Source organism: Gorilla gorilla, chromosome 2, assembly GCF_029281585.2.
Source record: "Gorilla gorilla gorilla isolate KB3781 chromosome 2, NHGRI_mGorGor1-v2.1_pri, whole genome shotgun sequence".
NCBI lineage: Eukaryota > Metazoa > Chordata > Mammalia > Primates > Hominidae > Gorilla > Gorilla gorilla.
Genome location: NC_086017.1, coordinates 52,506,183 through 52,530,725, shown reverse-complemented (window position 1 = coordinate 52,530,725; position 24,543 = coordinate 52,506,183). Strand labels below are relative to the sequence as shown.

General features: G+C 36.3%; 2 protein-coding genes and 1 long non-coding RNA gene across 11 annotated transcripts in view; 2 read left to right on the top strand and 1 right to left on the bottom strand.

Moving 5' to 3' along the window:
* Nucleotides 1-4,079, top strand: part of LOC134758048 (uncharacterized) — a 32,993-nt gene extending 28,914 nt beyond the window's left edge. Inside the window, exon 2 of the long non-coding RNA XR_010132799.1 lies at nucleotides 1,682-4,079. This is a non-coding gene — a long non-coding RNA (uncharacterized lncRNA). The remainder of the gene's footprint in view (nucleotides 1-1,681) is intronic.
* Nucleotides 1-24,543, bottom strand: part of NKTR (natural killer cell triggering receptor) — a 48,120-nt gene that overhangs the window by 23,261 nt on the left and 316 nt on the right. For 4 of the 7 annotated variants that reach the window (XM_019023531.4, XM_019023533.4, XM_019023535.4 and 1 more), the window contains exons 2-6: nucleotides 24,398-24,478; nucleotides 7,849-7,923; nucleotides 6,367-6,474; nucleotides 5,786-5,830; nucleotides 3,978-4,065 (exon numbers count right to left, since the gene is read on the bottom strand). In XM_019023531.4, the coding sequence (XP_018879076.3) occupies nucleotides 3,978-4,065; nucleotides 5,786-5,830; nucleotides 6,367-6,474; nucleotides 7,849-7,923; nucleotides 24,398-24,455 (374 nt within the window). In that variant the 5' untranslated portion in view covers nucleotides 24,456-24,478. Of the gene's footprint in view, nucleotides 1-3,977; nucleotides 4,118-5,785; nucleotides 5,831-6,366; nucleotides 6,475-7,848; nucleotides 7,924-24,397; nucleotides 24,479-24,543 lie in introns of those variants that run through there. The other 3 variants (XM_019023534.3, XM_055381366.2, XM_055381368.2) reach the window with 3 other exon arrangements.
* The window catches only part of SEC22C (SEC22 homolog C, vesicle trafficking protein), a 54,684-nt gene continuing 54,360 nt past the window's right edge, over nucleotides 24,220-24,543 (top strand). Inside the window, exon 1 of one of the 3 annotated variants that reach the window (XM_055381387.2) lies at nucleotides 24,220-24,465. The gene's annotated coding sequence lies outside the window, so the exon portion shown is untranslated. The remainder of the gene's footprint in view (nucleotides 24,466-24,543) is intronic. The other 2 variants (XM_055381380.2, XM_055381377.1) reach the window with 2 other exon arrangements.

Genomic DNA, 24,543 nt, shown 5'->3' with positions numbered 1-24,543 from the left:
GGTACTTGCAAGTCAGATTCTTAAATGACATAAAACATATTCTAAAACTTCTTATGCCCCGCCCCCACCATTGCCCTATTTATGACTGTTAAAATGTAGCAAACATGTTTTGTTTAAAGTTCAAAGTTTGACTCTTCTATATTATCTTGTTTTCTTACATTGTTATAATTATTAATGACCACTGACAGTGGCCAGTGACAGGAACTGTTCTTGCAGGGTCTGCAGATCTCTACGCTATGGCTGCGCAGACTCATGTTCTAACAGCAGCTGATGAAGAGACTTCTGTTGCTCTTGATTTAAGATGAGCCCAATACTTCTTTAAGACATTTTTCAGACTAATGAAAACTAGGCAATTATGACTACTTCCATTAGGCAAGACAATGTTTGCACATAAATCATTCCACACATTCAGGAACTTACAACTACCCTACAAAATACCTTCTTCCTTTTACATCCATATTTTCATACCAATGTTTAAGAAAAACGAACTCAAGGTACATAGGAAACTAAAATCAAGGTTTCCTGACAGCTATATTAGTGTCCTATCCCAGACGTTACTACAAAGCTATAAACTATTTACTCAATCTTTTTCATGACTATTTTATACAACATCTGTCTTTTTGATTAATGTATATAAAGACAAAAAAATTACAGCCAGAATTAATAAGCTATCAGTAACAGCAAAAGGGGAAAGAATGTTTCCCCAAATGTCATTTTGTTTTCCAGCAAAATATCTGATGCTTCTAATCCTTAACTAAAATAAATTCAGAGCAGAGTGGTTAATAAAATTTTGAGCTTAAATAAGCTTAAATTTATAGTAAAGGCATTAATAATATGAATAAGTATGCAGCATTCTTTTTCTAGCTATCAGTTTCTTCCAGATTGTAAATAAAATTTCTATAACCTGGACTTTACATGACTTTTCAAGAATTTAGCATAATCTACAGAATGAAAAGGTTGGACTAGATAATCTCTAAATCCCTTTCCACTCTATGACTTTATAATTCCAGCTTTTATTGTGGTTTCTTCCTATTCTTTAACCTAAAAAATAAGAATACAAAGGACAAAATAAATACCAAATTAACTTGGTAACTTTAGTCCCAAATCTTTGAATTTCTTCAAAAATGTTCAAAATAAAACCACTGTTTCCTTAGTGATTCATGGGGATAGTGCCATATATCACTTCTTCCACATTTCTTGAGCAGTATTATTCCAAAAAGAATCAAGTTTTCTTCTATATAGACCCCCGAGAGCAAAATCATTATGACAAATACAGTACTAGAAATAAAGTTACTGTAAAAATTACAAATAGATTTATAGAAGAAAATCTGATTTTCATCATGTATATAATTGTTCCAGCCAAAGAAAGCAATATATGCAAAATTATGTTGAATAAAAATGACATATGCCTAAGGAAGGGGGAGTTTTTAAATGTGTAAGTAATGAAGACAGTAGTTAATGCACAAAACACAAGAATCCTTGAGGGATGTTTTGCAAATACCCACACTAACAGCACCAAATCTACTCCTTAGGAATTGCAAAGTAACAGATTCGTAACAAAAACTACAAAAACAATTTTGCAAGGATGTATTAAAAATCCTTATTGAGCCTATAAAGCAGGAACTATAAAGACAGTTCTTTTTATTTTACCACCATTCTTACACTATCCTTTCTTTTTCAGATTCCAGAACTGCCACTCAAAGTGCCATATGAGGAGCTGTGGTAACAGGGTAAAAGGCAGGAGCCATCCTTTGGAAGCCATCAGCAAGCTCTGTGACCATCAGAGCTATTATCTGTGATCATATACACAACCTGAAGATAGCATATCATACTTTTTTTAATACTTTCAACTCCAAAAGGCTTTGGGCTTGTAAAAACATAGTTTCAAAGATTTTTATTTTATCAGCCACCATCTCCATTTTTACCTAACCTTCCCATAAATGCAAGGATATGTTTTAGTTCTGAAACATGAAAGTTAATTTGATTTTATCCTGCAACTCTTGAGAACTGATCTTTCTAGCCAGCATAAAGAAAGTATACTGACACAAAAATCTTCAGAAAAAATATAGGAGGATTAAATACTCAATTACTTCCAAGATTGCTTACTCCTTTCCAAAGGGACTGCAAACCCCTTTCCAGAAGGAAATTTCAAACTAAAAAATTTTCTTTCAATCAGAAGTTCACAGTGATTTTACTGCCATCTAAAGTAAATTAACTTTGAAAATAAGTATAAAAATTATAATTGTAATTTATTGATTCAAAATTTTGTATTCGGCATTCCTTCTCAAAAATCGTAGTCCAATACAAAATTAGGCCATGTGGAAAACAGTAAAGGCCTTTACTAGATATTCCTAGAAAATACTGAAGCAAGTACTAAATAAAATAAAAATAAGATGTTTTTGAAGGGAGAATCTCGTATACTGAATTTTAATTAGTGTATGTTTAACGATAGCATTTTTAATGAGTTTTAACTCTAACATTTTATGAACAAGCTAATGTATGTAACAATATCAAGAAGCTGCTGCTACTTGATAAATCAAATTTTAATTGTACTGATATAAAAAAGGAAATCTAAAAGAAACTTTAGAGCCCTCAAATGGTAGCTTCTTGACCAATGAATCATTATGTTTTTCATGTTCACAGTTCAGATAAGCTTAAAAATGGAAATGGGAAACCTCAACCAAAGGATAAACAATTTTTACACTAAGTTACTATTAAAAAGGCTTTCTGAAAATATTTCTTTCTACTCTGTATTGGCTCTTAAGAAGGTTAAGAATAGAAAATCACTCTGTTAAAGAAGAGTAATAACAAATAACCTATGGGATCAAAACAAGAGAACAACTGTTGCAGGTCTTTTACCTGTATAATTCTAAGCATAATCTTTTATCAGCTTTCCATTTTTAGGACATTCTTAGGAACAGAATGCCCCTTATCTGAACTTTATCAGATCATGTAGAAATATATTTTTCAGACAAATTTAACATTTGAGTTTTGTATGTCAGTAATATACTCCTTTAAAGACAGGGAAGCGCCATTCATACTCATTCATTCAGAAAGATGACAAAGAAAATGTTTTCAATAAATCATTAATGAAATATTTCTCCAACATACATAGCACAACTGAGATTCACTTCCAATCAAAAGCAATAACCCTCATGCTGGACAGTTATCTTTCACATTTTATATGATAGAATTATGATAAAAATAGGTTTTGAAGCAGCCTTAGATAAGAATATAACTAAAAGTATGCCAAAGGATTTATTTAGAATTTTCAGATAATAAAAAGGTAAGTTTTTGGTTGTGCAATGCACATCCATGTAAATATATTTGCTTTTTCAAAAGCAAATTTAGTATTCTTAAGTTTCCTGAGTGACAATCTCATAAATTTTGGTGGAAATGACAGCAACATTGGGTTATTTCAATTATGCATGGAGACCTCATAAAATGAGTTTTTAAAATGCTCGCTCAACAGCAGGTCACCTGTCTCTATACAACATCAGAAAATAATAGTACCTCTCTCAAAATTGCCTCAAAGAGCAACAGTAAGAGAAAAAAACAACCATGCAATGGTTTACTCAAACTGCTTTCCCTGTTGAGGGGGTACAGTAACTGAATAGTCGTCTATGAACAATTTTTACATGTTCATCAATAGTTTATGTTCCAATCTAGTTTTGGTAAAGTCAGCACTCGAATTTGACAGGGGCTTAAATATGCCGTCATCTTTTCTGAAGATGACGGCATATTTTGAAAACAATGTATAAGTTTTAAGTTTTTTAAGTCCCATTCTTCCAATTCAGGATATATGCTGAATGCTGAGGCAGTTGTTAGACCTTATAAGTTACTATGATATTAGAAATTAATAATAAAAATAAAGCTGACAGAATTTTATCATTAAACTTGGTTTAACTATACCATCTTTCTTATGAACAGCGCTTCTCTGTTTAAGAAAAGCTCATCTCTGAATTATGCCTACTCACATGAAAAACTGGGAACCATTGGTATGTTTCCCTCGATTTGCCATTGATAAAAGGAACGCTCTGTCATGTTTGAGAATAAAGTTTTCATCTGTTTGAAGAAAACACAAATTTGTCAGTCTCCAATTATAAGTCACTTTAAAGTAATGTTCAAGTAATAAATAGAAAGCAAAAGATGAAATTCCTCTTCTGGTCAGTACAGATAACTTGACTGAACACTCAGAAAAGAAAAATTTAAGCTAATCAAATAACAAAAGCATAAAAAGGCCAAAAGATACTAATTAAAGCCTTGAGGAAAAGAACATATATTTAATACTTCACACAAACAGCCTTAGAACAGTCACTTTTAGTAGTAACATACTTTGGCTAAATGATATTTAAATTATTAACTTTCAGGGAAAACTAGTAAAATTTTAGAAAAATTTCTAGCTTACTTCCTCCAAATTTCCAATTAGCTTGCCTAATGTGCTATACATGGAAGAAGTTTAATAATCTTTTTAGGTGTTTAATTTTTATACGGTAAATTTATTATTCAACTTAACTGAAGCTAGACTGTAAGACAAAAAAATTATGTTATATTAAGTTACAGGAACATATCTAAATTAAGTATGTGTATACTCAATTGTATCACAAAATTATCTAAGGAAGAAAGCCCTGTGAAACAAAAATTTAAATAGCAAAATACAATTTTAAGGTACAAAAGTATCTGCCACAGGGAACAACCACAAAGTGGCCTACAGCATTAGTTTTAAATTGCTACATAATAGAACCAGCTAAATAGCTGTTTCCTACTAGTTCAAAGGAAAAAAAAATCTGTGATAAAGATCACTTAGAGTTACTTTAATTCCAGCAGGAATATCCTTGAAAACTAACTTAAATGTCCTTTTAACATTCATACAAACAAATCTTCTTCAGAACAAACAGAAACACAGAAAACTTTAAAAAGTGATTACCTTGGGAACAGGCTTCTGAAAAAGAGTAGTAATCCATTTTCCCCCAAAGGAAATATAAAAGACTATTATAACACTGAAGCTATTATAGCGTTAAAACCTAGTAATATTAGATTTCATTACAAATCTCTGCAACTGACTTTTCTAAGGCTTTTTGGGGCAAGTGCAATAGTTAGATTTATGCAGATGCTACTATTATGAGAATAAACACAGTCATAGTTCTAATATACAAAAGAAAACATACAAACCTTTGAAAAAGGAAATTTCAACTTTTATTCAAAGAAATTGCTTGGTTTAGGGGGAAAAAAACCCCACAACTAGACTCTTTTCTCTGATGTGAAATTAATAACCCATTGGGAAATGAAAAAAGATACAGAAGCATGTATGAAATAATACACAGAATTTTCCAAGTCTTCAAGCAATATAGAAATCCAGCCACAACCTGACCCAGACTGTCCATAAATTTATTAGGAAGGGTGCAAGGGAACAGAATTGGAGTTTGTGTTACTGAGCTTCGTTCTCTTACCTTTTCATTTTGCAAAAGACCACATTCTCTATAAACAAAAGAATATGTTGACAGTTTTAGGCAGGAAGATAGGAGTTTTCATGTATATAGTTGCCTAACCTCCATGCTGAAAGTCATGTTTAACCATAAAGTTAGCCTTAATTAATCTTGTCAATTAAAAATTATATATTACAATATAATTTATCCCCAAATTCATGCAAATAAAGTATTTTCATGCAGCATTAGTTTCATGCAAAAAGTGAACTATAAGTAAACCTCTTCTCATTAAAAGTATATGATCAAACTTGCTTTAATATCAGAACTGAAACAAAAGACCGTAAAATATTAAGCCTTACCTTTAAAATATCCACCATAAATTGATTCTCCACCTTTTCCATTACCTGCAAATAATGAGCTACTTTAAGCCATAATGAACATTAAAAATATACTAACACAGAAATCATTTTTGATAACTTCAATTTGCTGAAGGAAACCTTGGAATGTTATAACTGCTGCAAAAATCAAAATTCTCAGAGTCATCAATCAACTTCATCTTTAAAATATATGTCAAGTCCCATTACAATAAATACCATCAAAAAAGTCATCTTCACAACCTACTTATTTCAAACAGTAATAACACCAAAAACATTCCAGAACAAAAGCAATCAGACAGTACTTTGGCATTCATTGTAAAGGAATTCAGTAAGTAACTATAATATTAATAAAATAAACTGCACAAGAACAAAATAAAATGTCTTACGTGGTACTTTGCTTTTTCATACATTCTGGATCTATAATATTCACTCATCCAACAAGTATTCACTGACCACATTTTATATCATACCGTAATTGACACAATATTTACAACTAAAAGTAATAATGAAATACTTGAAAAACTGATAGATGGAGTTATTAGGAACACAACTTTTAGCTCTACCTTCACTGAAGTCCCCACCCTGAATCATAAAGTTTTTAACCACACGATGGAACGTAGAACCTTTATAACATAACTTCTTCCCAGTTGTTTTCCCAAGGCCTTTCTCTCCTGGAAAAAAAAAAAAAAAAAAAGAAATGAAGTTTAATTATATATACATCCTTCCATGGAAAGAACAAACCAATTAATCCTGTGTCAAATCTTTCCTGTGTGCTAGGCACTGGAAGAGATATAAGAAATAGATGACATGATAATTTAACATACACACATGCACGCAAACCAAAATAAATAATACAAAGCAGCATGTAAATGTAAAATTGTGTGGTACAGACTCTACATGCTATAGGACATAATATTAGACACACTTATCACTCTAGTCAAAGAATGAGGTCAGGCACAATGGCACACGCCTGTAATCCCAACATTTTGGGAGGCCGAGGCAGATCACTTGAGGTCAGGAGTTTGAAATCAGCTTGGCCAACAGGGTGAAATTCTGCCTCTAAAAAAAAAAATACAAAAATTAGCCAGGTGTGGTGGCGCAGGCCTGTAGTCCCAGCTACTCAGGAGGCTGAGGCAGGAGAATCACTGGAATCTGGGAGGTGGAGGTTGCAGTGAGCTGAGATCACACTACCGCACTCCAGCCTGTTTTTGAGACAGAGTCAGACTCCGTCCCAAATAAAAAAATAACAAAATCAAGGAGTTAGTGCAAAAATTGCATATGTGTATCCAAGTAAGAATTTTAAATTTCAGTGTGTTCTAATTTTTTTTTTTTTTTTTTTTGAGACAAAGTCTGGCTCTTGTCCCCCAGGCTGGAGTGCAATGGCGCAATCTTGGCTCATTGCAAGCTCCGCCTCCCGGGTTCAAGTGATTCTCTTGCCTCAGCCTCCTGAGTAGCTGGGATTACAGGCGCCTGCCACCACGCCCGGCTAATTTTTGTATTTTTAGTAGAGACGGGGTTTCACCATGTTGGCGAGGCTAGTCTTGAACTCCTGACCTCAGGTGATCCACCTGCCTCGGCCTCCCAAAGTGCTGGGATTACAGGCTTGAGCCACCGCACCCGGCCAGTTTGTTCTAATTTTAAAGTAACATTATAGATGTTTCCCTCCCCATTTTTTCTATTTATTTAAAATTTATTGTAAAATTTGGAATACTAAATTTTTTCAAAGTAGTGAAATTCATAAAATTCTACCAAATCAGTTTTGAATGTGTGCTATTATTTTATAAATTAAAATGTATAGAGAAGTTTCCATTATATAACGTAGATTCTTACTCTTTTTCATTTTTGAGATCATTCCTTTCTAATCTCTTCCCCTTAAGAAATGCTTCCCTGATTTCATATAAAAGTCAGTATAAGTAACTCTTTTTTTTTTTAAATTCACAAAACTAATTTCACGAGTCCATTATTCTTCCAGGAAAATATCTATTCTGTTCAGCAAGGTAAAACTGTAAGCCACAGCTTCTCATTGGAAATAATAATTCACTTACCTGAGCACAAGCAAAGGAAGTTTTTGCATGTTTTTGGACATATGTCTGAGAAGAGCTGAAACATAATGCGACCAACTGAAATAAAATACATAGGAAAAAAATAGTAAGCAAGTTAAATATATCACATTTAAATGGGAGAAAGAAACAGGGCTAACAAATAACAAAGAAAGTCTATTTTTGTAATTCATTTTAATTTTTTAAAAGATGGGAAAGCATTTAACTGGGTGATACCTATGAACAAGAACACCATTTTATTTGTTATTGTTAAAATTTACATGCAGCCAAATTGGTTCCAGCCCCAAAATTATAGGATTTTAAGCGTGTTTTAAAGGAACTTTGTATTATTAGATTCCTCGTAGTATAGTTCCCTATCTGAACTATAAATCTTCTTTAAAAATACTCTCAATAGCTGTTTGATTTATGCTTGGGCCCTTCCAGTGATGAGAGCACATCAAAAGACAGTAATTCTGGCCAGTATTGTTAAGAAACATCTCTGTCTCTTTATTTTCAGCTTTCTTCCTTTAAGCAAGAACTGTTAAGAGCCACCTTCCTGAATTGCAGCAATCACACTTAAAATTCACATTTTAAGCTGGGCATGGTGGCTCACACCTATAATCCCAGCACTTTGGGAGGCTGAGGCAGGGAGGGTTGCCTGAGGTCAGGAGTTTGAGACCAGCCTGGGCAACACAGAAGGACCCCTGTCTCTACAAAAATTTTTAAAAATTAGCTGGGGATGGTGGCACATGCCTGTAGTTATTGGGGAGGCTGACATAGGAGGTTCACTTGAGCCCAGGATTTCAAGGCTGCAATGAGCTATGATCATGCAGTGAGCTTTGATTGTGCCACTGCACTCTAGCCTAGGTGACAGAGCAAGACTCTTAAAATAATACTTCCCATTCTATCCCGAGAGAGCAGAAAGAGAAGAGGTTATGCTTCCCTACAACAAACATGAGATTACAAGGAAAAGTCAGCAACTTCAATTTAACTATGCCAGAGAAAAATGGTTCTCAAACTCTGGTCTCAGGGCTCTTTTAAACTCATTACTGAGCTTTTGTTTATGTAGTTCATATCTATTGCTATATACCATATTAAATGTTAAAACTCAGAAATGTTTAAAACACAAGAATACACAAGCACACATTCCATTAGCTGTCAGGGCAGTGATATCATCACATATTAATATATGATCTCTGGAAAACCTGACTGTATATTCAAAAGAGAATGAGAGCACAAAAGGCAAATCATAATCTATTACTATAAAAATAATTGTGACTTTATGGACCTGTTGAAAGCGTATCAATAAAATAAGAAACGTAATTCTGATTTGCAATTAATTACTCTTCAGTTCCTTTCCCCTTTATTCTACAGGATCTTTTCCATTATAAACATTTTTATTTATTCAAAAGGACTTACAGAATAAATAAAAATTAACTGTGGACCAAGCATAAATCATGTTCAGAACAGACACAAAATGACTCTGTATCACTAAGACTGTATTGTATTCCTGGCCATATCGGTCAGTTCCTGTGAGGAGGAAACAATGATACTGCATTATAGACATCGTTAATGGGTAAAGCAGGATGGAAGACCTTCCTGTGTCAACATTCTTAGCCTACAGCTTTAAAAGAGCCAAACTATAAAGCAATTTCAAAACTTTGTAGCTGTTCTTAAAACCTAAGGGAATGAAGAAAAAGACGGAAAGCAAGCAAAAAGGAGGACTCAAGACTTCAAGCAGGGAGCAGTGTATCTAAAGTCATTTCAGAATTAAAAAAAAAACCTATAATATCAGTAATAGTAACTATCACTGTATTTATATAGAAACATTTTACCAGTATAATAAATGTATTTTGATCAGTCCTCATAAATCTCTGGGAAATGGCTTAGCTGGTGTCAAGTTCAAAATCATCCAGCTTTGCATACCAGAACAGACTTAGATCTTTGCAATCCCTGTAAGATGGCTACTTTTCAGGATAGAAGACATAATCGAAATAATCAAAACATAGGGCTTTTCTTAGGGCCATAGTAACTTCAACATTAGGGTGTTTTTTGTTTTGTTTTTTTCAAAATCTTGTAATGCCTCAAAACGAAAGCTGTTCAAAGTTTCAAATGTTTTTAGTTTCTCCTTAACAGATAATTGGAAATTGTGTACCCTCCAGTAGTACAACACACACTTGAAAACAGTTAAAATGTGATTACATTCCTATCCAATATTCGGAGAGGGATAGCTAACTAGAGTGGTTTAAAAAAAAAAAAAAAAAAAATCTCGGCCAGGCATGGTGGCTCACGCCTGTAATCCCAGCACTTTGGGAGGCCAAGGCAGGCAGATCACCTGAGGTCAGGAGTTCAAGATCAGCCTGGCCAACATGGTGAAACCCCATCTCTACTAAAAATACAAAAATTAGCCAGGTGTGGTGGCAGGCGCCTGTAATCCTAGCTACTCAGGAGGCTGAGGCAAAAGAATCGCTTGAACCTGGGAGGTGGAGGTTGCAGTGAGCTGAGGTCACATCACTGCACTCCAGCCTGCACGACACAGGAAGATTCCGTCTTAAAAAAAAAAAAGAAAAAACAAATCTCACCTCTAATATCTTACCCTCTTCTAGCTTGGAGCAAAAAAAAAAAAAAAAAAAAAAAAGTCTTTTGCCCTCCGAACCTCCCTCCGAACCTCATGGCACAAAGGATAGAGCAGAGGTTTTATCTCCTCTATGGCATTATGTTGTTAAGAGCAAGAGGAAAAATACAACAAAACTGAATTGTTTTCGCCTCAATAACAAGGTGCAAGATTAAACCTGGCACGTAAGAAAAATAATTTTAAAATCCTGAAAAAAACACATTAACCTAATTAGGTTTGCAAAGCATGACAAAGGCTGAATTATGGATATTCAGACATTAGTTGAGACTTAAGTTAAAATGCTTGTATATATGCAATTTGAAGGGTTTAAAAACAAAAAGCAAGGTCAAAAAAACAAAACAGCATTATGATTTATACCTATAAAGAGGTAACCTAGTATTAATTCCCTTCAAATTAAATCCTGAGATTGAACACTACAGGATACAGATCAGCAAATACTAACTTGAACTGAAGCTCATTAGCAAGATTAACAGGTTTTCAACAAATATTTTTTATTGAATTGTATGATTTTATAGAAAACAGGCTACCATGTGATGATACTTCTATTCTGAAACTCAAAATAGACAATATTCTAAAGGTATGGTCTTTAAAAAAAAAAGTCAATGTGGTTCACTAGTTTAGTTAGTAAATATTTTCGGTGACGGCAAGCATAAACTATGATTACAAAACATATTGAAGATAAAAAAATTAAGCTGTAGTTACAATAAAGAACAGACTTGGAATGAATTTGCGTAAGTCTCTCTGGCTCCCAAACTGATGAGAAAAATGAGTGTGACAGTAACCCCATCTCTGTAAAGAGTTAAGAACCCCTGCTGATGATGCCTCTTTGGAAACTAACTGCTGCTGACTAAATAAATAATATCTAAGAAAAATTTGTTACTCAACAAATACTATTTATAATTTAGTGGAATTTAGTAATCTTTTACAATCAGTTGATACCGGCTGGGCACTGTAATACCAGGGCTTTGGGAGGCAGAGGCTGGAGGATCACTTGAAACCAGGAGTTCAAGAATCAGTGAATACTATTGATAATATTCTTATACATAGTTTTCGTCCACAGAATTAATGTTATGCCAATAGATACACAGCTCTATAATAAAACTAAAATCTACTGTTAGTGTAAACATTAGTATGTTGCTTTTATACATGGCTAAGGACAAAAATGACACAAAGCAGGACTAGTTTCTAAATTTAATCCGAAAATACCAACATGCAGATCCTTAAAAATAAGACAGGGGAACAATATTAAGATTAATCAGGTAATATCAACACATGTTAAGCTTTGACTACAGACAGGAAAAGTCTATGTCATGGTGTAGATTCTGATTTGGCCACTAGGTGAAAGGAATAAAATCACCAAGTACACAGATGGAATAAAATCAAACATCATCTTTCAATACTGTTCCTTGTTTTCAGAAATAGTTGCGCTGGAATTGCAGATTCAGTGGTTTAACAAGGAGACATGTATTATGTACATAGAAGATATGGTAGTTGGAAAAGTGAGCATCAATTAGAAAAATGTTGCAGAGGTTGATAAACTACAGAAGGCAAAGAATAGCCCATAGAACAATTAATTACAAGCAAGGGGTGAGGAAAAGAGCAAAGGTTAAGAACAGATCACACTAGGTAGGCCAAGAGCAAAATCTAGGAAGAAGATTAAGAAACAGGAGCAGCATTTCAATAACATCGGGCCATTTACTCAAATATTATTTACTGAGATCTTACCCATATGTCAGGGAATCCAACAGTATTATATACTGTTGTGCCCGAGTTTCAAGAAGAACGTAGTGCCTAAGTTTCAAGAAGCTCACATCTTGGCTAGGAATGACACATGGAAATGCAGCTGCTACACAATATGAGCTATCATTAGTATGAACTAAGGGCACTTATATATAACCTAGGTCTGACTGATGTGTGTGACCGCAGAGAGATAGGGACCATGACTGCTTTATTTACCACTATATCCCCAGAGACTTACGTAGTGCCTGGTACAGTTAGGTGCTCAATAAATATTTAATAATAATAATACTCAAAACAAAATTATTCAAAGACAGATTTACAAAATATTTTCATAAATGAAGGAACACCCAAATATACAGATTAAAATTATTCACTACATACCTGGAAAAAATATGTAAGTGGAGCAACACCAAGATATCAATTAATAAAGCTATTTAGTTTTGGAGATATAAATGGGAAAAAAAAGCCTCCTAGTATCCAGGCAGTAGAATCATATCGTTCACAAAGAAAAAAGAAAGAAGACCAGCTTCAGACACCTTATATTACAAACTGGAGACAACTGAGCACCGTCTACCATTTTTAAGGAATAGGCTGTGAAACAAGAATTCTATACCTAGCAAAGGAAATACAATTACATTTTATCCTGAAATATCTATTTGAATACATATCCCTGAGATATAAGTCAAAAATTAATGAATGAGAACTAGTAGGAAGAGTGGCATTGGGCACTGAATCTATTACATTACAAAATTAAACCTAAATCACTATAATTATGGTTTTAAAATAAAAGGAAATGAGGCCGGATGTTAGAGCTGCCAGGTATGACAATGCAAACAGTGTTAATTATGGTTTTAAATGTTATCAGTATTAGGAAACAAAGTTATGTAATGGCAAAATTTTTTTTATGTACCATCTGAAAATGTTCTTTCTTTTGAATAGGTAATGTTCTCATGACTCAAAAATCAGTGGGAAAAGGTACAGGATGAGAAGCCTTGTTTCCCAACCCTATCAACAGGTACTCACTTTCATTAATTTTCTGTGTATTTTTCCAGTTTCTTTTCATACACAAGCAAATATTGATAAATTCTTATTTTTCTTCCTTTAAAAAATGGTAGATTATGCACACTGTACTGCACCTTGCTTTATTTACTAACATATCATGAACTTTTCTCATGCCTGTGATATAAAAATAATGTATTTTATTTTTTGAGAGACAGGGTCTCGCTCTGTCCCCCAGGTTGTAGTGCAATGGCACAACCTCTGCTCACTGCATCCTCAACCTCTTGGGCTCAAGCAATCCTCCTGCCTCAGCCTCCTGAATAGATGGGAACATAGGGGCATGCCACCATGCTTGGCTAATTTTTGTATTTTTTGTTGACACAAGGTCTCACTATGTTGCCCAGGGTAAAAATAATTTCAGTTGGAGGAAGGCAGTGGAGAATCAATAAAAACCAACAAGAAGGATTTGGACTGGTGAAAGAAAATACGCATCCTCATACTTCATAGTGGGAATCAATAGGTAGACTTTTCTGAAGCAGAGAAGAAATAAGGGTTTAGGCATACATTTTTTTTTTTTTTTTTTGGAGACAGAGTCTCACTCTGTCACCCAGGCTGGAGTGCAGTGGCACGATCTTGGCTCACTGCAATCTCCGCCTCCTGGGTTCAAGCAATTCTCCTGCCTCAGCCTCCCGAGTAGCTGGAATTATAGACACCTACCACTACGCCCAGCTAATTTTTTGTATTTTTAGTAGAGATGGGGTTTCACCATGTTGGCCAGGCTTGTCTTGAACTCCTAACCTTGTGATTTGCCCGCCTCGACCTCCCAAAGTGCTGGGATTACAGGCCACCATGCCCAGCCAAGGGTTTAAGCATACTTAAACAGGTATTCACAAGTAGAACTAACAATATTTTACATCTTTCAAGCTTCTTTGATGGGAGGGGCAGCAACCTAGTAAAAGATATAAAACAAAGGAAATAGCCAAAAAAACATAAAATATAAGGCCGAAACAACTTAATTATTTAGCCACATGAAGCTTTTTCCATGACATGTCCATAAACACCCAGCTAAAGGTTTCCTGCAGATAGTACAAGCAAAAACTCAAAAGAGAACATATTTACTGGCTCATGTAGTTATGACAAGGATATTACTGCAGATCAGAGAATCAATGGGCCAGGATGTCAGGAAATGAGGTCAGATGTTAGAGCTGCCAGGTCTGACAATGCAAAAAGTGTTAAATACCACTTATTTATCCTGATCACTGCATATAGTCATAAATATTTTCATTAATGAATAAAACTAAAGATAAATTAATCACTTAACTTAGGAAGATAAAAGAATACCAAAATTTAGAAAAAAGAATTATAAGATAGTATACAGAATAAAACACAGGCCCAATAAAGAAACTAAAATGCTGCTAACTATCCAAAAGAGTGCTGTTATTAATTCTTTAGATATAGATGAATTACTTCTAATCTTCAAGTAACATTAAAGGGTAACACCATATCAACTGTTCTAGAGCACAGCAAAAGATGAAAAGCTTAATTTTTTTGAAACAAAATAAAATCGAAACCAAAGCCTGGGAGAGATGATATAAAACAAATTTAAAACCCCATATGCCAATCTCATTTTAAAAGAGACACGATTCAACATTAGGAAATCTACTAATATAGTTTATTGAAGTGAAGGAAAAATCCTATAAAAATCCCATGATAGAAAAAAAAAAATCCCACGATAGAAACCAAAAGTGCACGGTGAAATTCAACATTCATATCTACTACAGAAACAACAAAATAAATTTTAAAAAAGAAAAATATAAATTAGAAAAAAAGAAATTCAACATTCATTCCTTTATATGACACACATATTCTCGGATATTTTTCAAATAAACAATCAGCATTATGGTTAATGGTGAAACACTCCTGTAGCATTAATTCCAGTGAAGCAGGAAACAAGTCAAAAGTAGTTGTTAGCATCACTACTGTTTAATGCTGTTTCAGAAATTCTAGTCAATGTAGGCTAGGCGTGGTAGCTCACGCCTATAATCCCAGCACTTTGGGAGGGGGGGGGGGCGTGCGGATCACCTGAGGTCGGGAGTTCGAGGCCAGCCTGACCAACATGGAGAAACCCCGTCTCTACTAAAAATACAAAATTAGCGGGTGTGGTGGCTCACTCCTGTAATCCCAGCTACTCAGGAGGCTGAGGCAGGAGAATCGCTTGAACGCAGGAGGCAGAGGTTGCAGTGAGCCGAGATTGCACCATTTTGCACTCCAGCCTGGGCAACAAGAGCGAAACTCTTGTCTCAAAAAAAAAGGAAATTCTAGTCAATGTAAGTAGACAAGAGGACAATATGAGAGATTTACAAGTAAAAAAGAGCATATTTATCACCATTTGAAACATTAGCTATACACCTAGAAAGCCCAAAAGAACCAACTGAAATACCAACAGATACTGAAGTTGTTGATATTTATGACAAACAAGAACTAGTAGAAAAAAATACAGTAAAAATCACATTCTCAAAAACAACAAGAAACATTCTAACTACATAACCATAAGAGTACAGGATCTATAAAAACAAAACTCCAACTTTGAGAGGCATAATGCCAACATGAATAAAGGGAGAGATACCTTGTTCTTAGACAAGACTCAAAATTGCAAATGTGCCCAATATTCCCTAGAGTAACCTATAATAACTTAATTGCAACCTTCAAAAATACCAGTGAGATTTCTGAGGGAACTTGACAAAATGATTCTGAAGGTTGTCTGAAAGAATAAATGTGCAATTCCCCTTCTTGAACTTTTGTTTTGAAATTTTCAAATCTACAAAGATGTCTTGCCATATTTATCCCTTTCTATACACACAATCTTCTGGAACAAACTGAAAGTTAAAGACACTGTGACACTTCACCCCTAATTATTAATACTTCAGCTTATATTCCTAAAGAATAAAGATATTCTGCTACTTAAATCCAAAACCATTACTACACCAAAGAAATTTAATAGTGATTATCATCTACTCCATAGCTGTGGCATAACATGAAACATTACATTTGACCTCTGTCCCCAGTTTCTAGCACAGCACTCCTAAAACTTGTAATTTTCTAAGTGATAGGACTGATAGGAGCATCTTTTGTTCTATTTGATCTTTCTTCTTTTTTTTTTTTTTTATATAAGAGTCTTGCTCTATTGCCCAGGCAGGAGTGCAGTGGTATGATCTCAGCTCACTGCACCCTCCACCTCCCAGGTTCAAGCAATTCTCCTGCCTTAGCCTCCTGAGTAGCTGTGATTACAGGTGCTCGCCACCATGCCCGGCTAATTTTTGTACTTCTTTTTAGTGGTCAGGGTTTCACCATGTTGGCCAGGCTTGTCTGGAACTCCTGACCTCAAGTGATCCGCCTGCCTCGGCCTCCCAAAGTGCTGGGATTACCTTCGTGAGCCACCACACCCAGCCTACTATTTGATATTTCTCTCAGATTCTTGACAGAGAACACTTAAATCCCTTAGCATTTGCATCCAAAGAAGAGACTCTTGGCAGACCCCCAGATAGCTTCAGGATAGGGCTGGTTGCCAGAAAAACCATGCCTTGGTTAGAGGTCTATAACTTTCAGCCTCACTTTCCAACCTTCAGAGAGAGAAGAGGAGCTAGAGATTCAGTTAATAATTGATCACACATATGCAATCATACGTGATGAAATAATTGATCATACATACATATATTTTTAGCCACAAAACCCCCTAAATGGCAGGGTTTAGAGAGAGCTTCCAGACTGGTGAACACAATGAGGGAGGGCGACATGTCCAGAAGGCCCATGCATCTCCCCACCCTCTGTACCTACAATACCTTGCCCTAGGCATCTCTTCTGTTTGGTTGTTCCTGAGTTATATCCTTTATAATAAACCAGTAATAGTAAGCAAACTGGCTTCCTAAGTTCTGTGAGCTGCTCTAGCAAATTACTGAAGCTGAGCAGGGGGTTGTAGGAATCCCTAATTTACAGCTGGTTGGTCAGAAGTAAGAGTGACTCAGAAGCCAGGCGCAGTGGCTCACGGAGGCCGAGGTGGGTGGATTACCTGAGGTCAGGAGTTTAGGACCAGCCTGACCAACATAGTGAAACCCTGTATCTAATAAAAAATACAAAAAGTAGCCAGGTGTGGTGGTGGGCGCCTGTAATCCCAGCTACTTGGGAGGCCGAGGCACGAGAATCTCTTGAACCTGGGAGGCGGAGGTTGCAGTGAGCTGAGATCGTGCCATTGCACTCCAGCCTAGGTGACAAGAAGGAAACTCAAAAAAAAAAAAAAAAAAGAGCGACTCAGGACTTGCGATTGGCATGCCCGCAGTGGGAGCAGTCTTGTGGAACTGATTTCTCTTAACTTGTGGAATATGACACTAACTCCAGGTAGATAGTGTCCAGAATCAAATTGAATTGTCGGACACTTAGTTGGCTTTGAAGAATCTGTTACTGTGGGAAAAAACTCCTCATAATAGTCCATATTCAAATTTACCCAACTACCCCTACAATGCCCTTTACATGTTTTTTCCCCTTTTCATTCTTTTTAATGGCTGAATGGAATTCTGTTGTTTGGCTATATCAAATTTTACTCAACCAATCCTCAACTGATTAGCATTTGAGTTCCTTCTAGTTTACTGACAAATATACATCTATTTTTTAAAATCCAGGAATCTCATTCAAGCATTATATACCCATTTGGTTTTCATTTGTTGGCCTCTTTTAATCTAAAACAGTCTCCATCTCCATCTTTTTTTTTTTTGCACCCCATTAGAAAGCATGTCAGTCGGACCCGTTAAAGTACCTTTATAACTGAGATATTAGCCACATCTTAGTTGTAAAGGAATTTTCCTCCATTTTAAATTAATAATCTGTTGGATACTTTGCACTCAGCACAACTTTTCACCTACGGTTTGGCCACTGATGACTACTTTCTGAACCAGTTATTACCATGGGGGTTGCAAAATGATGATTCTTCTGATTCCATCAATTCTTCTGTATCTATTAAACTTGAATCTTTCTGTTAAGAGCTGCACGCACCCACCCCATGTCAAAAGTAACACAGTATAGACACAAAAAGAGCCTGGATCCCTCACATGGACAGCCCTGATCTGCTGACTCTGAGTGCTGTGTGACAGAAAAGCAAAACTTTTATATTGTTTTAAGTACTGTTATTTAACCTTTATGTTAGAACCAATTTTATCATTTAGCCTAACTAATACAAGGTATCTTCATATGAGGGTAAACTACAGTCACCAAAAGTGATTACATATCAGAAGGCTGAGGTGGGAGGATCATTTGAGACCAGGAATTTGAGGCTACACCACACTATGATCATGCCTGTGAATAGCCACAGTACTCCAGCATGAGCAACACAGTGATACCCTGTCTCTAAAAAAAAGCCAAAGGAAATTTTTTTTTTTAGGGATAGTGTCTCACTATGTTGCCCAGGCTGGTAGGTTTCTAACTCCTATGCTCAAGCAATCCTCCTGCCTTGGCCTCCCAAAGTGCTGGGATTACAAGCATGAGCCACTCTGCCTGGCCAAGAAAAAAATAAAAATTTAAAATAAAAGTAAAGACAAAATATTAAAAAATGTTAAAAAGTGATTACATAAAGATTAATTGGTGTTTAATAAAATAAACATTGCTGAATTAAGAATCAGGCTTCAATTCTTTGTACAAGTATACATACATAGTTAGGGAGTGAAAGCAAGAATTCAGGATTTCACTTTACAGCACTGTCTCTCGGACTTTAAGATACAATCTCTGGGAACAAAGGGGACCAAAATCAAAGGTCTACCTGCACAATACCTAAATATCAAAGCCCCTTAACTTGACTTAGTGTCCATACTCCTGCACATGCAATACTTAAAGCAACTTAAAAAAAAAAAATCAGATACTGTGCTATATATACTTAACAAATACAGACTGCTCTACAAGAACAGTGATAGAATTTTAAGAAACACTGCATTATCGAAAATCACATATAAAAATAACTGTTTCCATATAAAAATGGGAACTGGGGGGGACAAGGGAGTTTCCAGTTGCAGTAAAAATATTTTTTTCTTTAGGAGTATCAATAATACATTTTAGCTATAAGAGGACGTTATAAAATCTAAACATCATTGAGGAAACCCTACAACTGACCAAACCTCATTTCTGCCTCCATTCCCAGCACTGTCATTAGCACAGTGGCCTTCAAATCAGTTAGGACAAACAGGAATGACTCAGAGCAGCAGAGCTATCCAACTGTTCTTCTCTCCCACGCCACTCTTCCCCACCTGCTTATCCGATTGTTATACCAAACAGTAGTGTGCCTAATTAAAATTGTGCTCCTTAATCCTCCCTATTAGAGTAAGTTCATGTTACTCTAATACAATCTATAAGATGGCATTATTTAATTACTCTTCTCAACAATCTTATTATGTAAGCACTATTACACCGGAGTCCTATTATTAGGTTAATAATATAACTAATAGGTTAATGAGCATATACAGTGCAAGTCATTTAAATTTCAGGCCATTGCATCTAGTCACTCTACTCATGAGCTTATGACCCAGGGTGACCTTGAGAGTGGAGATGCATTTCTCCTATTCCCTCAGAACAAACCAGATCCCATATACCTCACTCGAAGTATGAGCTATTTTGAATGTGAGTCTAAAGTTTAGTTTAATTTTGAATATAAGCAAATTTTCCTGTCCTGTTAGCTTTGGAACCAAATTAAGAACAAAACTGTATAGTAGTTCCATTTCACAAAGAGGTTGTTAAACGGCTTGACCAAGGACACAAGTAGTACTCAAACATTTGCCTGAATCCTTTGTCACCTCTTAAAACTAATTTCTTGGTATCACTTCCAAATACTTTACAATGTTTGCTAAAAACACATTTTCCAGTCTGTTTTTATGAATCTTAAGCAGTAAAGCAAATCTAAACATAACTAATTATATTAAATGTATATAGTTAAACATACTGACTAAAAGACATTGTCAGAGTGGGACAAGACCCATCTATTTGCTATCCAGAAGAAATCCACTTTAAATATTATATAGAAAGGTTAAAAGTAAAAGGACTGAAAATGATATACCATGTAAACACTAATAAAACGGAAGTAACTATATTCATATCTGAGGCAAAGGAAACTTCAGAGCCAGGAAAGTTACTAGGAATATAAGGTGTCATTACATAATAATAAAAGAGTTCACTAAGAAGACAACAATCCTAAATATGTATGTACCCACCTAAGAGCCTCAAAATGAATGAAGCAAAAACTAAGAGAACTTAAAAGAGAAATATGGCCGGGCATGGTGGCTCATGCCTGTAATCCCAGCACTTCGAGAGGCCGAGGCAGGTGGATTGCTTGGGCCCAGGAGTTCAAGACCAGCCTGGGCATCATGAAGAAACCCTGTCTCTACTAAAAATACAAAAAATTAGCCAGGCATGGTAGCTCACACCCGTAGTTCCAGCTACTGGGGAGGCAGAGGCACGAGAATCACTTGAACCAGGAAGGCAGAGGGTGTGGTGAGCCAAGATCATGCCACTGCACTCCAGCATTCCAGCCTGGGCGACAGAGCAAGACTCAGTCTCAAAAAAAAAAAAAAAAAGGGAGAGAAATAGATAAATCCACAATTACAGTTGTTATAGTTGCAGACTTCAATACTCTTCTCTTGGTAATCAGTAAACAAGTAGAAAATCAGCAAAGATATAAAAGAATTGACCAACACTAATAGCCAACTGGATTTGACATTTATAGAACACACTACACAAAAACCGCAGAATGTACATTCAAGTGCACAAAGAACTGAAATCATGTGTGTTCTCTAGCCATAATGGAATTAAATTAAAAGTCATTTGAGACTGTCTCAAAAAAAAAAAGGTATCAAATCAACAATCTATGCTTCAACATTAAGAAACTAGAAAAAGAACAAAATAAAAATTGAAGCAAGCATTAGAAAGAAAGAAAACAATGAAATTGAAAACAAAAATAGAAACAAAATTCAATCAGATCAAAATCTGGTTCTTTGAAAATGTATAATGAATAAACCTCTCGTTAGACTGACAAAGGAAAAAGACAAAAGGAAGAATTATCAATATCAGGAATGAAAAGAGACATCACTACAGACCCCACAGATATTAAAAGAGGCTGTGACAAACAACTCTAAGCACATAAACTTGACAACTTAGATAAAATGCACCAATTTCTTTAATAAAAACCACAGGCTAGGCACCGTGGCTCACACCTGTAATTCTAGCACTTTGGGAGGCCGAGGTGGGCGGATCACTTGAGGTCAGGAGTTCAGACCAGCCTGGTCAACATGGTGAAACCCTGTCTCTAATAAAAATACAAAAAAATTAGCCAGGGGTGGTGGCACACACCTGTAATCCCAGCTACTGGGGAGGCTGAGGCAGGAGAATCGCTTGAACCTGGGAGGCAGAGGTTGCACTGAGCCGAGATGGCACCATTGCACTCCAGCCTGGGTGAAAAAGTGAGACTTCGTCTCAAAAAAAAAAAAAAAAAAGGTTGTGTAAAATCCACTATTTAGTTAATAAACTGAAAAAGTGCTAGTTATTTTACAAGACTGAACCATATGAAATTTCCAATTATCAAATGATTAAACCTAGAACAATGTAAGCATTGCATTTCCTTGTTTTATATGATTTGGCATTCTCAAGAGTGCTAATCATATCTACACATCTATCACAATGAATTGCCTTGGATGTTGAGGACTGAGGTTCATTGAACATTTGTCAAACATATTCTGGAGATTTTTCACAACACAGGTTATGTGCAAATCTAGGATCTGAACATTTACTAGGAAAGGAGTACTTAACTACAGAAATTTTTACTTGTACTTTTTCTTAAGCTTTTTTTTTTTTTTTTTAGAAACAAGATCTTGCTCTGTTGACCAAGCTGGAGTGCAGTGGTGCAATCATAGCTCATGGCAGCCTTAAACTCCTGAGCTCAAGCCATCCTCCCACCTCACCCTTCCAAGTACAGGTGAGCACCACCATGCCTGGCTAATTAAAAAAAAATTGTTTTTTGTAGAGACAGGGTCTTGCTATATTGCCCAGGCTGGTCTCAAACTCCTGGGTTCAAGCAATCCTCCTGCCTGGGCCTCCCTAAGTACTGGGATTACTGGTATGAGCCACCATGCTTGGTCATACTTCTACTCTTCAGCAATCTACTATTTTTCTTTTCTTTTCTTTTTTTTTTTTTTGAGACAGGGTCTCACTCCGTCACCCAGGCTGACATGCAGTGGTATAATCTCTACTCACTGCAACCTCTGCTTCCCAGGCTCAAGCAGTCCTTCAGTCTCAGCCTCCCAAATAGCTGGGACTACAGGCAAAAACTAAGAGAGCCACCATGCCCAGCTAATTTTTGTATTTTTTGTAGAGATGGGGTTTCGCCATGTAGGCCAGGCTGGTCTCGAACTCCTGACCTCAAAATGATCCACCCGCGTCTGCCTCCCAAAGTGCTGGGATTACAGGCGTGAGCTATTTTTAATTCTTAATAAAAAATAACCCTGTTATCTGAAGCATGGATTCACTACAAAATAAAGATTAAGGTCCATCAAAGCTTTCTAGTAACACTTATTTAAAAAAAAAAAAGATCAATCAAGGCTAAAAACATTAAAAAGAGAGAGAGAAGGCAACCAAATTTATAGGATTATCTCATCCCTTTGCTCAAAACCCTTTAATATCTTCCTACCTCACTGAGTCAGTCCTACAGGCCATTTCTTACTATTCTCTTTCCTCTTCTACTCCAGCCACACTGGGCACCCTGCTGTCCCTTAAACATGCAAGTACAGTCCTCCATTGTTTAATAACCAGGACGGATTCTGAGAAATGTGTAATTAGGCAATTTCGTCATTGTGTGAACATCATGGAATGTACGTAATTAAACACACCTAGATGGTACGGCCTACTACACACCTAAGCTATATAGTCTATTTGCTCCTAGGCTACAAACCTGTACAGGATGTTACTCCAATGAATACCGTAGGCAACTTTAACACAATGAAGTATTTGTATATCTAAACACAGCTAAACATTAAAAAGTTACCAAAAAAAGGTATTATATATAAGACCATTGTTAAAGATAGAAATGTCATTTGGCGCCTGACTGTATACTACTCCTCACCTCAGGGCTGTGCTGTTTCCCTCTACCACGAATGCTCTTCTTAAATACGGCTCACTTCATCTCCTTCTGATACCTGCTTAAATGTCATCTTCTCAAAATGGCCTTGTCTGACCAACTTATTAAAATAGTATCCCAACTACAAGTCACTGTTATTTTTTTCCTAGTTGTCTGTCTTCCCCCAATAGAATATAAACTATAAAAGGAAGAGGCCTTTGTTTTATGCGCTGCTCTATCTCCAGACCCTAGAACAGTAGCAGGCTCTCATAAGAATATGCAGAACAAGATGTTGCACAAAGACAACACATATATATATGTCTCCAATTAAAACTTTTGTCACGGATAACAAAAAAAGCTAAGAAAACAGTTTGAAACCCTGCACGCTCTGCTACTTAGAATGAAATAATTATGCTTTAGAAGGAAATGTTTCATTTAAAAAAAAAATACACTAACAAATGTCTGGATTCCCTAAAGACAAACATTAATGCTAAGTGCACGCATGCTGCAATTCTGCTGGTACAAAATGCTCTGGTTTATCACAAAAGATCTTCACTAAGCCATTTTCCCAGGAACCACGAAATTCTAGCTAAAGATTCTTAAGGAAAAATAGAGACAAAATTAACATATTAGTGATATATCGTGATTAGGAAACACACAATATTTCCTACTAGTTGAAACTTCATAGCACCAAGCAAGATAACCGGAAATGGGATCGGGAGTGTCTGCCTCACGGAGACACTGGGAGAAAAAAAGTCCTCAAAGAACTGCACCTTCTTTTCTTGGCGCCAGGCTGGCTACGAGGACTCAGTCCGGAGATGCAGCGGGGTGTGTGGGGTTTGGCAGGAAGAGGCCCGGACTGCGAGTTAGGGGTGTGCCCAGGCCACCTTCCTCTCCCACTGATTTTCTCTCAAGAGAAAACGGAAAGTTGCCTGCACCTCCTACCCGCTCCCAAAAACGCCGGAGGGAGGGTTGCTGAGGGTAGACCCCTCCCCTTCGCCAAGGCAGGCCTCGGCCCCAGCAGCGCTCCCCAGTTTCCAGCTCACCCGGCTCCCGGTTGATCTCGATGTCGAAGTGGCACTGCGGCCGGTCCTGCGCCCCCATCGCGACCGAGGTGGCGGCAAGAGCTGGGAGAGAGGGGGAGGAAAGCGGTCAGGGCAGGGGCGAGGGCAGGGGCGAGGGCGGGGGCGAG